This window comes from Lucilia sericata, unplaced genomic scaffold (assembly GCF_015586225.1).
Source record: "Lucilia sericata isolate MDLA Ls3-8-SP2 unplaced genomic scaffold, ASM1558622v1 Contig000079F_arrow, whole genome shotgun sequence".
NCBI classification, from domain to species: domain Eukaryota; kingdom Metazoa; phylum Arthropoda; class Insecta; order Diptera; family Calliphoridae; genus Lucilia; species Lucilia sericata.
The window spans coordinates 338604-353449 of NW_023994112.1; the positions used below are offsets into that span (position 1 = coordinate 338604).

The 14846-nt window shown below is 28.0% G+C and overlaps 1 protein-coding gene across 6 annotated transcripts in view; it reads right to left on the bottom strand.

Annotated features, from left to right (window-relative positions):
* LOC119616555 (limbic system-associated membrane protein-like) overlaps nucleotides 1-14846 on the bottom strand; it is a 96672-nt gene that overhangs the window by 45854 nt on the left and 35972 nt on the right. For 3 of the 6 annotated variants that reach the window (XM_037972977.1, XM_037972974.1, XM_037972973.1), the window contains exon 2: nucleotides 9719-10197. In XM_037972977.1, coding sequence (XP_037828905.1) covers nucleotides 9719-9803 — 85 coding nt within the window. In that variant the 5' untranslated portion in view covers nucleotides 9804-10197. Of the gene's footprint in view, nucleotides 1-9718; nucleotides 10332-10401; nucleotides 10562-14846 lie in introns of those variants that run through there. The other 3 variants (XM_037972975.1, XM_037972972.1, XM_037972976.1) reach the window with 2 other exon arrangements.

The window sequence follows — 14846 nt, forward strand, 5'->3', positions numbered from 1 at the left end:
CCGGCCTACCAGACTAGAATACTAACCACTAACCTACCGGAGCGCCACATTTTGACGTTAGTCAAAAGAAACTGAATGATTGTAATAACTAAAACCAAAATATATAAATTTTTTAATCGGTTTTTTAGTAAAAATTGCGTCTGATTAGAGCACAAGTTTTCTATAACAAATTGCTTTAAAAGATAAGATCGGTGATTCGATCAGTGTTCAAGTTTTCCGCAGAGTTGAGTTTTCTATAAATATTTGACCACTGATCAAGCTTTCTATAAAAATTTCATCAGTGATCGATTTTCTACAAAAGTTTTAACAGTTATTAACAGTTTTCATAGAGATTTCTTTAAATATTTGATTTGTGAGTAAATTTTTTCTATGAAGCTTTATCAATGATCAAGTTTTCTAAAAAAAAATTTATAGTGATCAGGTTTTCTACAAAAATTTGATCACTGAACAATTTTACTTTAAAGATTTCATCGGTGATCAGTAATCAAGTTTTCTATAAAATTTTGATCACTGATCTAAACAATTGATTGATGAGCAAGTTTTCTTTACAGACTTGATCGACGATCATGTTATCTATAAATATTTGATCTGAGATCAAGTTTTCTATAAAAATGTGAGCGGTGATCTCATGCCATAATTGTTTGATCAGTGTTCACGTTTACTTTAAAGGTTTGTTCACAAATACATGTATTTTTCTATAAAGATTTGATCACTAATCATGTTGTCTATTAAAATTTGATGACTAATCGCGTTTTCTATTAAAATTTTATCAATGATCAAGTTTTCTAGAAAAAATTTTATCATTTTTTCTATAATTTAAATATTGACCACTGATCAAGTTTTCTTTATAGATTCAATCAGTGATAAAATTTTCAAATTTGATCAGTGATCAATATTTTTGTGTAGAATTGTTTTTCTATAACTATTTTCCATAAAGACTTGATCGGCGATCATGTTATCTAAAAACATTCGATGTGTGATCATTTTTTCTATTAAAATTTTATCGGTTATTATGTTTTTTTGTAAAAATTTGATCAATGACAAACTTCTTCTTGATAACGGATCAATTTTTTTGATAAAAAATTGCTCAGTGAACAAGTATTCTTTAAAGATTTGATAGCTGATCAAGTTTTAAGCGATCAAGAAAATTGTTTGACTCGTGTTAGTGTCTAACCTATGCATTACAGATAATAGGATTTATAAATTCTTATCTCATTAGTAAATGTAATAAAAAGTTTTTTTTGACATTTTTTGAAATGTTTATAAACAGTTTTAAACAAATTTCTTGTTATATATAAATATTTTATTACTTGTCTAATGGACTTTCTAATTCTAACCATATTAATTACATTTATTTGTTTGTTTTATTTATTCTTAATCACATTCTAACTACAATGTTGTTGTTACAGCTAAAAGTAGAAAATGACAAGTCCTTTTTTTTTGTTGCTTGTCAAACACCTACATCTAATATTCTAAATAAATGCCAGTACATGTTAATACCAAATTACCTTTATTTAACTAACTAGAAATTTTAGTTTTCGCCCCTATAAAAAAACAAAACTATTAAGGCTTTGTTTGTCTAGTTTTTTTTTTTCTACAAAAAATTTCTTAATACGTCATCGACATGACAAATTAAGAAATGTCGTTCTTGTGGGTTTTTGGTAAGAAAATTTGATTGTGTCGTCTGGTAAGAAGTGGGTAATTTTACAGTTATAGAAGTTTTTTTTGGTAATGTTAGGGTATTTAGGAGGGTGTGTTTTTTGTATGTCATAACATATAGTATAAATTGTATAAACATACGAAAAAAAAAATAATCATATTGAATCCGGTAGATTTTATAAGCTTCATCAGTCAATGTATTCCTTTTCTTAAATGTCTAACTATTCGTTTGATATGAATATGAGTGAAAGTGTAAGTCAAGCATCTATTATGTATATCAAATATCAGGATCAAGTTTTCTGTAAAAAGTTTGTTGGTAAATAATTTTCTATAGAATTATCAACTTTTCTATAAAAAAAATTCAAGTTTTAATTAAGTTTTCTATGAAATTATGATCAGCGGTTGAGTGTCTAGAAATCGTTGATCAGTAATCAGTTTTTCTAAAAAGTTGATCAAGTTTTCTCTAAAATTTGCTGAGTCATCATGTTTTCTTTAAAAAATTGGTCGATGATTTTCCACTTTTTATAAAATTACCATAATTAATCAAGTTTTTAATAAAAGTTTGATCAGTGATCGTGACGTGATTTTTACAATCAAATTTTTAGTAAAATTTCTATCAGTGATCAAAATTTCTATAAAAAAAATCGATGATCAGTAATCAAGTTTTCTATAAAAGTAATCAGTTATGAAGAATTTTAAAAAAATTTTTATCGTTAAGCAAATTTTCTATTAACGTGATCATATATTCATTAAAATATGATCAGTGATAAAATTTGATCAGTGATCAAGTTTTTTATTTAATTGTGATCAAATTTTCTATAAAATATTTTATCAGTAATCAAATTTTATACAAAAATATGATCATTAAGTTTTTTTTTCTTATAAAATGTTAACTAGTGATCAAATTTTCTGCAAATATTTTATCGATCGAATTGTTTGATCGATTTTTCTATAGAAACTTAGCCATTGATGAAGTCTTCTATTGATGATTTATATACTTAAGTTTACATTCAGTGATCAAGGGATCTATAAACAGATGATCAGTTATAAAGTTGTTTTATGAAAGTTTGATTAGCAGGGAAACCAGAATATGCAAATGCATGTTTTTTGTGTTGCGTCGTATGGACTAATGGATAAGATATTTACACGTTTCAGACCAATTTTAGAATTTTGGCGTCGATTTGTTAGAGCATATTTTTGCATATTTTACCCATAAGAGCACAATTTTGCATGATTTGACTTTTGTAGCATATTTATGGCATATTTTCGAGTTTTTAGAGCATATTTACTCTTTTAGTGCATATTTTGAAGTTTTTAGCTCTTTTTCATTTTTGTACATTTTTTATTTAAAAAAAATCAAATTTAATTTTTTATACCCACCATCAAAAAAGATAACATAACTTGTTTAAAAATACGAATATAGCGATGAAATTCGACATAAGTAAGTTTCTTATGATCCAAAATCACTATGCAAAATTTTATGAGGATCGGTCCATTACTGGCTCATTACTGGCTTAAAAATACTAGTATATAGATGAAATTCGACATAAGTAAGTTTCATACGAGTCAAAATCTATCTAAAAAATTTTATGAGGATCGGTCCATGATTGACCCTACCCCCCATATAAGGTCCCCTTCAGAAAACGCTCATTAATGGTTTAAAAATACGAGTTTAGCGATGAAATTCGACACAAATAAATTTAATACGAACCAAATTCTGTCTACCAAATTTTATGAGGATCGACCCATATAAGGTCCCCTTCAGAAAATTACTTTAACGCTTATAACTGGCCTAAATATACGAGTATATAGATGAAATTCGACATCGGTATAGCCGAATATAACACTCTTACTCGTTTATTTTTTAAAGCCTATTTTTTTAGCCTATTTTAAAATTTTGAAAAAAAATTATTTTTGTTTGTAGAACTTGAAAACTGCAAAAAATACATTAGTCTCATGAAAACCAATGTTATAGTTTTTTATTCAATAAAGCATTAAATTTTAAATCGAACATAAAACCGATTACTTTGGATTTCATGAGACCAATCCATTTTTATCGTTTAAAAAACTAGTATTGATAACACTGCACAGTGGTATAGGAAAAAAAAAGAGGGAAATAATTCGGTAACTTCTAAACGGTTAATCCGATTTTAATGAAATTTGGTATGCACAAAAAGGAGGTGTTGTCGAGTTTAGGTTTTGAATTTGAATTTTAATTTTAGATTTTGAGTAAAAAAATCTACCTAACTGTAAAATTTCATCAAAAAATATTCATAAATAAAATTTTTATTGCAATTTGAAAAATTTGTATCTTCGCAAAAACTGAATAAAAAACATTTTTTAATTTTTTTAAAAAAAGTATTCCGCGAATTTTTTAATTTTCAAAAATTATATACAGTTTTGAAAAATAGACAAAATTACCTTTCCATTGATATATAACATGCCTACCTAATGTTTTTTAAGTGACAAATTAATTAGGGAAAACTCAACATCTTTTAGAGAATTTACCTAGTACTATTATTTTCATCCATACATTTGTTAGGCATGTTTTACTACCTAAATTTTTATGAATTTTTACAAACACTTTTTTTTATCCCTAAAAAAAATTAACAAGTATTTATTTTATATAAAAATAGTCTTTATTTATTTTTTTTTATAAATTAATATAATTTTGTAAAATAATCGGTATCACAGTAGTCCATATCTAAAAGATAAAGTAAATCTTTAAATTCATGAATATTTTCAAATGCTAACGTTTTGTAGCAAATCCAACGTTTCCTTATAGTAGATAAAACAGGATCAGAAGATAGAATCAGATTATTAAAAATATCTTCATTTTGAGACTGCCTAGAACACTTCCTTGAGCTAAACTGATGAATATGCTTAAAGTCTCTATTCCTCGATTCTTGGGGTTCTTCTGTAAGCTCTCCTAAAGGCAGAATATTATGTTCTATGATGACCTTTCCATGACATAATATCTTGTGAACTGTAGGTGTCATTTCTTTCCAGGGATATAATTCCAAAAGTAATTTAGAAACTTTTGTAGAATACTCTCCAAATTTTGTTGCGTTCACTTTATGCTTGCTATTTATCGCCATTAGAATAATATTGACCTTTTGCAGTAAATCCATACTAATTCCGGTTATTTCGGAAGTAGTTTCAAAATGTTTAAAAAAACGTCTAGCGGTATTACCATCGTTTGTGCTTCCATATCCTGTGAGTGGTTTATCAATATTTAATCCCATCCGCTTTTTAAATTCCTCTTGAATTCTTCGTTTCTCACTGGCTCTCATTTCCATTAACTCCTTATTGTTATTTGCACTTTTGTTTGCATTTTCCGGTATGCTTCTGTACTTTAAATCATATGCTAAATGTAGAAAATGTTCCAGAAATCGTATGCGAGCATGTAGGGGGGATATTCCAAATTGTAATGTTTCCTCATTTATTGATCTTTGCTTGGAAATATTCGAAAATTCTGATTTTTTATCACCACATATGTAGCAGTACCAAGTAGATGATGTTCCTGTAATGGCATTTCCAACTTTCCCATCAATCATTGTAAGTTTTAAATCATAGGACATGTTAAACGAATAATTTTCTATTTCGATTGTTATAGGTTCCAAGTTTTTAATTTCTGCTTCAATACGATTTATCAAATCTTGCGTTGTTGTTTTGGATTCCTTTATATACTCAAAGCTTATTGGCCTACAAAAAGCTTTGGATCCTGGAGTCGAATTCTTCCAAATATCATCGAAACTGGTTGATGGAGAATCGCTGTCAGCATACTTTCGAATTCTTAATGGAACTAGCGATGCCATAAATACACTTTTATACTCGGAAGATGATTCACTTGTGTTGATTTGTTTATATTCCGAGAGTGCTGATAATCCATCACATCCCCACTTACAAATGAGTTGAAGATCACAAGAATTTATTTTTTTTAGTTGGTCTGAAGAAAAGTCAGAAGCAATCCCTAAAGCAGTATTTTCGAGTAGAGCGCCGAGTCCAATAACAGCCTTCCGATCAGTTATTTCAATAGGAGGTGGTATAATGCTTTTCTTCTTTTCATTTATTTTGTCATATGATGGTAAAACATCCACTCCTTTTTCAGATAGCGCCTTTCTTAACGTTATGTAGTTATCACGACTTAATCCCAGCTGCAACATAAGCGCAATAGCTTCTTCCTCAGTGAACGTTGTATCAGATGATGGTGTGGGTATACTCTTTACAATTCTTTTCAGTCGTCTTGGTGATGCGGTTGGAAGAATATTTGCAATTTTTATGGCATCCAAAGGCTGTTTTTCTTTTCTTAACATTGCTTTAAAAGTGTCCGAAACTTCTTCGTTAGATAAGGTTTCTAGTGAAGTTGATAACCTTTTCCTCTTAGATTTTGAGCTCAAATCCTCATACTGCTTACAGGGAGCACCAACAGTTGATACGCAAATAGCAACTTCTACACATTCATCCAGCCAATCAGAAAATTTCGATCGAAATTTAGCAATGGAATACCGAACACTCTTCAGTTTTATATCAACTGATTTTATAAAATTTTCAATTTTACATATATCAGTTTTATCCACTTTATTTTTATGTGCAGTTTCAATATATTTCAATAAGAAGTTCACTTTATCTTGAAAAGGAGCTGAAGAGTGTTCAAATAAAATGGAGCACAAATCATTTTTTTTTAGTACGATCGCCATGGTTAGAAAATTACAAATAATTACAAACAGATATAAACCTGTCTTATATATTAATTACAGGTACTTAAATTAAATTATTTTTTAAAGGGTTATGATATTCTACCTAATATGTCTAACGTATCCTTATGTAATGAATTTTTCCTCAATAGGTCACTTTAATAAGCTACCTATTAAAGTGACCTATAGGGGTAAAAATCATTACAGTTTAAAAAATAATACCTGAAAATTTTTAATATATGTAACAAATTTAAGAGTTAACGTTATGGATGAAAATAATAGTGCTAGGTAAATTTTCTAAAAGATGTTGAGTTTTCCCTAATTAATTTGTCACTTAAAAAACATTAGGTAGGCATGTTATATATCAATGGAAAGGTAATTTTGTCTATTTTTCAAAACTGTATATAATTTTTGAAAATTAAAAAATTCGCGGAATACTTTTTTTAAAAAAATTAAAAAATGTTTTTTATTCAGTTTTTGCGAAGATACAAATTTTTCAAATTGCAATAAAAATTTTATTTATGAATATTTTTTGATGAAATTTTACAGTTAGGTAGATTTTTTTACTCAAAATCTAAAATTAAATAAAAAGTTCGAATTTTCTTATTAGAAATCCCGGAATTCCCAAAAAAGTTTTAAAAAATCGCAAAAATGGGATTTTTTGGTTTTTTGCCTATTATATCCATACCAGGGGCGGGGTTATCGAAACCCGTTACAAAATGATTAAGAACATATTGGGTCATATAAAACAGGTCACTATAATTTGATATCGACTATGCGATTTGAGAATTTATGCTCATAATTGAATTTTCTATAAAAAAATAGGGTTTTTTGGATGGACCTGGTCCCCTCGGTATCAAAAATTTTTAGGTTTTGTTTCATTTATCGTATTTTATGTAAAGTCAGCTTTTCAAAAAGTATAAATTCTATATACATCTTCTTAGAAACTTTTTAGATAACTTAAAAAGAAAAAGATACTTTTTTCCCAAAAAAATGGCAAAAAATCGCCTTTTTTTAATTTTTTAAATTAAAATGCCTATAACTTTGGACTCAGTCATGATTTTTACATAATTCTTTCACTGCTTGATATATAACTTGTTGTTAAGCGAATAAAAAAAGAAATGGCGAAAATCGGGAATATTTGGACCCGCTATTATCAAAAAACTAAAGTAAGAACGGTAAAAATTTTAAAATTTTAATTTTCAAATGCGAATATCTCCTAAACTATAAGAGATAATTTACTGCTATGACGACATTTTTTATAGTGCTCGATGAGGAGATTCTATATACGAAATTTTTTTTAAATCGGAACTCAAATGAAGAAATAGGATCGTTTTAAAAATTTAACATAGCCGAGGTGTCCTAATTTGAGGACCCCCCGCCGGGCCCCTGGTTGGCCTATAAGGTCCAAATTCAAAACCTAAACTCGACAACACCTCCTCTTTGTGCATACCAAATTTCATTAAAATCGGATTAACCGTTTAGAAGTTACCGAATTATTTCCCTCTTTTTTTTTTTCCTATACCACTGTGCACTGTAAGTATGTCAAAAAGACACAGAAAAACCCCGAGACACCTAAACTTAATTTTTGTTCGTAGAATCTAGTGGCTTACTCCGTTTTTAAGAGTTAGGTCAAAATCGGGAGATATTGCGTTTTAAAGTATGAACTGTTTATGAGGTGATTTTTTATTTTTTAAATTTTGAAAAAGTTTTCACGCATAGACATACGAACTAATTATAAAAAAACTAAATATATATGCATAATTAATTGAAATGGACTCTAGTTTCATGTATTTATATACTTTTCTATACGTGAAAGTTTTTTTTTTTTAATTTAAATAATTAAAAAACACCTCAGAAACAGTGTATACTTTAAAATACAATATCACCCGATTTTGACCCAACTTTTCAAAACGGAGTATGCTACTAGATTCTACGACCGAAAATTAAATTCACGTGTTTCGGCGTTTTTCTGTGTCTTTTTGAAAGTTGAAATTTTAATTACAGTATAATTATTGGTTTTTATGACAACAAGGATTAAAATTTCAGTTTAGAAGCTATGAATACAATTGGAAGAAATGTGTCAAACTTTGTCGTTTAAAATATGTTTTTTTTTTGGGGACCAAATGGCCTCCGGTAGGTTAGTGGCCTCCGGTAGGTTAGTGGTTAGTGTTCTAGTCTGGTAGACCGGAGGTGGTGGGTTCGATTCCCACCTGAGGCACTGGTTAAGGAGCCCGATAGAGGCCTAGGTGTATTTCTTCGGATTTGATGTATATGCATCCTCCTTTCAAACTAACTAACTAACTAACTAAATGGCTTCATGCTTTTTCATTACAATTTCAGTGTTTTTGAGATTTTCAATGTTAAAATAATTATTTTTGGAGCATATTTTTTAATTTTTAAGAGCATATTTTAAGTTTTTTACGGCATATTTAAAGCGCTTAAAACACTTTTTTAGAGCATGTTTTCGGGTTCCCTGTTGATCAGCAAAAAAGGTTATCAAAAAGAAATGGTTTGGCGAACAACTTTTCATAAACGTGATCAAGTTTTCCATAAAAATATGATCAGTGATAATGTTTTCTATAACAATTTCATCTGTCACCATAATGTGTTAAATTCTATAAAATGTTTGATCAGTGATCAAGTAAAAACTGATCATTAGTAAAGATTTATATAAACAATTGATCAGAAATCTGTTTTTTTCATAAACACTTCCTATAAAAGCGATCATAATTCCTATAAAAAAAAATGATCTCTTCTTTATAAAAGTTTGATCGAAGATCGAGTTTTTAATTATTGAATTCTATAAACATATGATTTGCGATCAAGATTTCTATTAACGTACGATCAGTGATTAAGCTTTCTAAAAGCTTTGATCAGTGATCAAGTTTTTTACAACTGAGATCGAGTTTTTAATTATTGAATTCTATAAACATATGATCTGCGATCAAGATTTCTATTAACGTACGATCAGTGATTAAGTTTTTTAAAAACTTTGATCAGTGATCAAGTTTTTTACAAAAGTGTGATCAGTGTGCACAATATTTGCAAAAATGAAATAAGTCAATTGATCAAAGTCAATTGTGCATATTCAATCAAAGTGACCTGAACAGTCACTCAGAACTGCTGGGTATTTATTTATGTAAATAGACATACATGACTAAAATATTATCTATAACCATTTATTCAGTCAGTCACTTGTACGTTTACTCGCTCGCTCATTAATTTATTTATTTGCTCACTCATGCCTTTAGTGGTGACTGAAATCATTCATTCCCTATTGCTTATCCTATTTTTGGAATATTCATACATACAGTCATACAATTATAATAGTACTTTTGATAATTTATTATTTCACTTACCCAATAAGATGAGAAATAATAGCTGCATATTAATCAAACTTCCTATACGATGATGATAATGTTGATGATTTATAGTTAATAACATGTTTTTTGTCGTTATTACTTGATGTTGTTGTTTTTTTGTCGTTAATAATTTTTGTTTTTTTTTTTTTATTATTATTATTATTATTATTGTTGTTATTTTATATTTTAATAGTTGTTGTTGCTGCTAGAGCTGGTGTTGACGTTGTTGTTGATGTTTTTAATGGTCGTCTTCTGTTTTTAAGGTTTTTTTGATGTTTTGCATATTGAAATTTGAATTGACACTCATTTACAATTGGCTTCATATTTTTGTTAATATTTATGTCTCCTCAGTTTATTTTTTTTATGTATATTTAGGTATTTATTTTATTTTACTTTTTATGTGTGTGTGTTTTTTTTCGTAATATTTATAAATATCAAATAATAAATGTTGCTGCTACTCTGCTGATGTTGGTTTGCTGTTTTATTTATTTATTATTATTCTTTTTTTGCTTGTATAGAATTTTTTTTTTTCATTCATTATTATTATTTCGTATATGTATTTATTTATTTTTGTATATTTTTAGTATTAAATGGATTTCATAGAACGACCCTTATAGTATTTGAAAGGATTTTCACAATTTACATTTTATACATACACAAGCATACAGAGACATACTCACATATACACACAGATTCACATTCGCATATATTCTCATATAATAATAATGTATATTTTTTTTTTATTCTCCTTCATTTTCTTTTTATTTTCTGTATAAATTGTGTCTGTTTGGTTAAATGTGTTTGTGTGAGTGAGTGTATAAGTGTGTATGTATATTAATCTTTTATTTTTTTATGCTTTTTTATGACCGTGTTTCTTTCCTTTTCATTGGTTACAAAAAAAAATAACACACAAAAATAAATAAAATGTTTAATAAAAATTGTATAAGAAAAAGTAAAACACATGTATTCGCATCATCGTACTCCTACACACATACTTATGAATGTATTCGTTAGCATGGAAATGTATAAGTGTGTTTATACATACATATAAGGGATTATATTTACATACATATAGTATTTATGTTTACACTTGTTAACAGAAAAATAGGTGAAATTTTTAGATCGTGGGCTCGATTTCCTTCAAAGACTTCTGATGTCGGTGTTTGTAACACAGTAATCAAGTCAGATCTTTTTTCAAGTTTTTTTATAAAAATTTATTCGGAGAGCAAGTATTCTATAACATTTTGATCTTTGATTAAGGCTTGTATAAAAATTTTGATCAATGATCCAGTTTTATAAAAATATAGGGTCAGTAATCAAGTTTTCTACAAAAGTGTGATCAGTGATCTAGTTTTCTATAAAAGTTTAATCAGAAATCTACACAGAGGGAAAAAGAAATATACACGCCTGGTACCAAATTGATACGAAACTGTTTATAATTTTTCAATACCATCCGTTGTCAAAGTATATATATATGTACAATAACACTATGTAATGTTGACAACATTGCAACAATTCGTTCGTGGTAAGCTATTGACAAACAATCCGTTTCCAATAGTGAGCTTACTACCGTTTGTTAACATTTAGACAACGGATGTAGAAAACATAATACCCATATTTAGAAAACATAATACCCTGATCAAATTTATATAAAACTTGATTGAAATTTAATAGAATTCTTAATTATTGATCAAAGTTATATAAGAAAACATTATGACATTTTCACGGATCAAACTTTTGTACAAAACTTGATCACTGATCATTTGTTTATAGAAAAAAGTTCAATCAACAGTTTTATAAAAAACTTGATCACTTATCAAACTCTTATAGAAAACTCTATCAATGATCACATTTTTTTAGAAAACAAGATCACTTATTAAACTTTTACATAAAACTTGATCACTGATGAAAATTTTGTATAAAACTTTTGTAAACAAATCACTGATAATTTTTTTTAGAAAACTTGATCCCAAATCGAAATTTTTTTAAAAATTAAATTTACTGATCAAAAACTTGATCAATAATCAAAGTTTAATAGTATAATCGATCACTGAAAAAAATTATAGAAAAATCATGATCACTTTTAAGAAAAACTTAGTTATAGATCAATCTTTTATAGAAAAAATTATCGCTGATAAAAAAATATATATAGGAAACTTGACCACTGATTAAAGTTTTACCGAAAACTCAATAACTGATCATATGTATTTATAAAACTACACAGAGGGAAAAGGAAATAACACGCCTGGTACCAAATTGACACCAAGAGTTTATAATTTTTCAATAAAATCCGTTGTCAAAGTATATACATACGTACGACAACAATTCGTTGTCAAAATCTAAATTTTATACACATCCGTTGTCTAAATATTAACAAACGGTAGTAAGCTCACTATTGGAAACGGATTGTTTGTCAATAGCTTACCACGTTTTGTCCAAAATTTTATAACTGTCCATGTTTTCTGTAAACATTTAGTCAGTGATTAAATATGCTATAAAAGTGTATTAAGCTTTTAACAAAAGTCTTATCACTGATCAAATCTTCTAAAAAACGTTAGATCATTGATCTAGTTTTTCTCTTAAACGGTTTATTTCTCAATTGTTTTTGTTATTTGGGTAGATTTGCGTTTATTTTAAAATAAACGCAAATCTCCTATTTTTCCAACCACATGTGTATCTCTGTGTATATATTCAACTACAGAGGTACTTACTAACACAAATTGTCTCTGGTAGACCACACCAAGTTTTCGACAAATCATTAAGATAAACAAAATTTGTCTTGGTTTTTACCATAGTTGTTTTTACGGTATTTATCAGTTAGATTTAATGATTTTAATCAGTTGATAAAAGTTGAAGTACTAAGGGAAACCAACATTTTATGAAAACCGCTTTGAAAATAGGAAATGTTTGCTTAAAATTCCGGCTAAATCTTAAAAATCCTACAACTATAAAAATATATTTGAAAAATAAGGGAAAATAGAAAATATGTTTTTCTTAAGATTGTTATAACTTAAACTACTACAGAAGAGTTTCGTGTTAAAGTTGTTTCTTCTTGCTCAGAATTACTTATTTTTCAGCTGTAGTGTTTCCTCAATTTATCTCTAAGTTCTAAGTATTTTTCTAATACTTACTAATATTTTCCAGGAAAATGCAGCCTGTAAGTATACCACATTATTGTGTACACTTAAGTTGCATACTAATAGTGAAAAATTGAATAATCATTTTTAAAATGAGAAGACAAATTCTTGGAATATTTGTAAAAAGTTTTAGTATATCTTTGTAAATAAATACTTATTAAGAATTTACTATTTTTATAGCTGCCTAAAGTTATACTTGCAATTATCTTGAAATCATTTCTAAGCCAGCAGAAAACAAATTTTTGGAAAATAATATATAAATAAATAATTTTTGTGAAAAAAAATGTTTATTTGTTTTTGCTTAAAATTTTAAAGAAAATTTATAATTCAAATATAAACGTCAGTCACATGTCTTATTTATAACATCATTGACCGAGGTCTTCAACAATTGTATTATAAAATTTATCTTACACTCCTTTGTTATAACTTATTCTTTTTAAACATTAAGTTATCGTATTTTAAAAAATTTTGTTCATTGTGAACATTTATGTACCTGCATTGACATTTTCATATAAAACAAAGTCATATCTTATTTTTATTAGTCTACTGTCCATAAACAATATTTATTATTTGCTTTTGTCAAATTTCTTGTAAAAAGTATTATTTAGAACCTCTTCGATTTTATTTCCATAGTGTTGAAATTGTTATGCTTTGTAGTTTAATCTTAGTAAAAGTTGTCAAAAGCCTGCATATTTAATGAATATTTTTCACTTGATGTGTCTAATAACCATTATTTGTATTGTCGATTTTAAGCCTAAAAACAAAAACATACCAAATGGTAATAAGTTTACCTAGACTATTGTGTTTGAAATACATACATACCTGCCATAAATTGGGGATTATATTGATTTTTTTCAACAATTGTTTTCAATGTAAAGTTAGATTTAAATAAAACAAAAGTTGATAAAAAAAAACCTGTAATTTTGAAATCATGTTTTTAAAATTTAACTTTGACATTTAGGTTTTCTTTCAAATAGTTTTAATAAAATATGTGATAAAGTTTTCTATAAAAATGTTGAATCGCATATCATCAGAAGATGAAGAACTGAACTAGAACTGAACTGAACTAGAACTGAACTAGAACTGAACTAGAACTGAACTAGAGCTGAACTAGAACTGAACTAGAACTGAACTAGAACTGAACTAGAACTGAACTAGAACTGAACTAGAACTGAACTAGAACTGAACTAGAACTGAACTAGAACTGAACTAGAACTGAACTAGAACTGAACTAGAACTGAACTAGAACTGAACTAGAAGTGAACTAGAAGTGAACTAGAACTGAACTAGAATGAACTAGAACTGAACTAGAACTGAACTAGAACTGAACTAGAACTGAACTAGAACTGAACTAGAACTGAACTAGAACTGAACTAGAACTGAACTAGAACTGAACTAGAACTGAACTAGAACTGAACTAGAACTGAACTAGAACTGAACTAGAACTGAACTAGAACTGAACTAGAACTGAACTAGAACTGAACTAGAACTGACTAACTGACTAGAACTGAACTAGAACTGAACTAGAACTGAACTAGAACTGAACTAGAACTGAACTAGAACTGAACTAGAACTGAACTAGAACTGAACTAGAACTGAACTAGAACTGAACTAGAACTGAACTAGAACTGAACTAGAACTGAACTAGAACTGAACTAGAACTGAACTAGAACTGAACTAGAACTGAAACTAGAACTGAACTAGAAACTAGAACTGAACTAGAACTGAACTAGAACTGAACTAGAACTGAACTAGAACTGAACTAGAACTGAACTAGAACTGAACTAGAACTGAACTAGAACTGAACTAGAACTGAACTAGAACTGAACTAGAACTGAACTAGAACTGAACTAGAACTGAACTAGAACTGAACTAGAACTGAACTAGAACTGAACTAGAACTGAACTAGAACTGAACTAGAACTGAACTAGAACTGAACTAGAACTGAACTAGAACTGAACTAGAACTGAACTAGAACTAGAACTGAA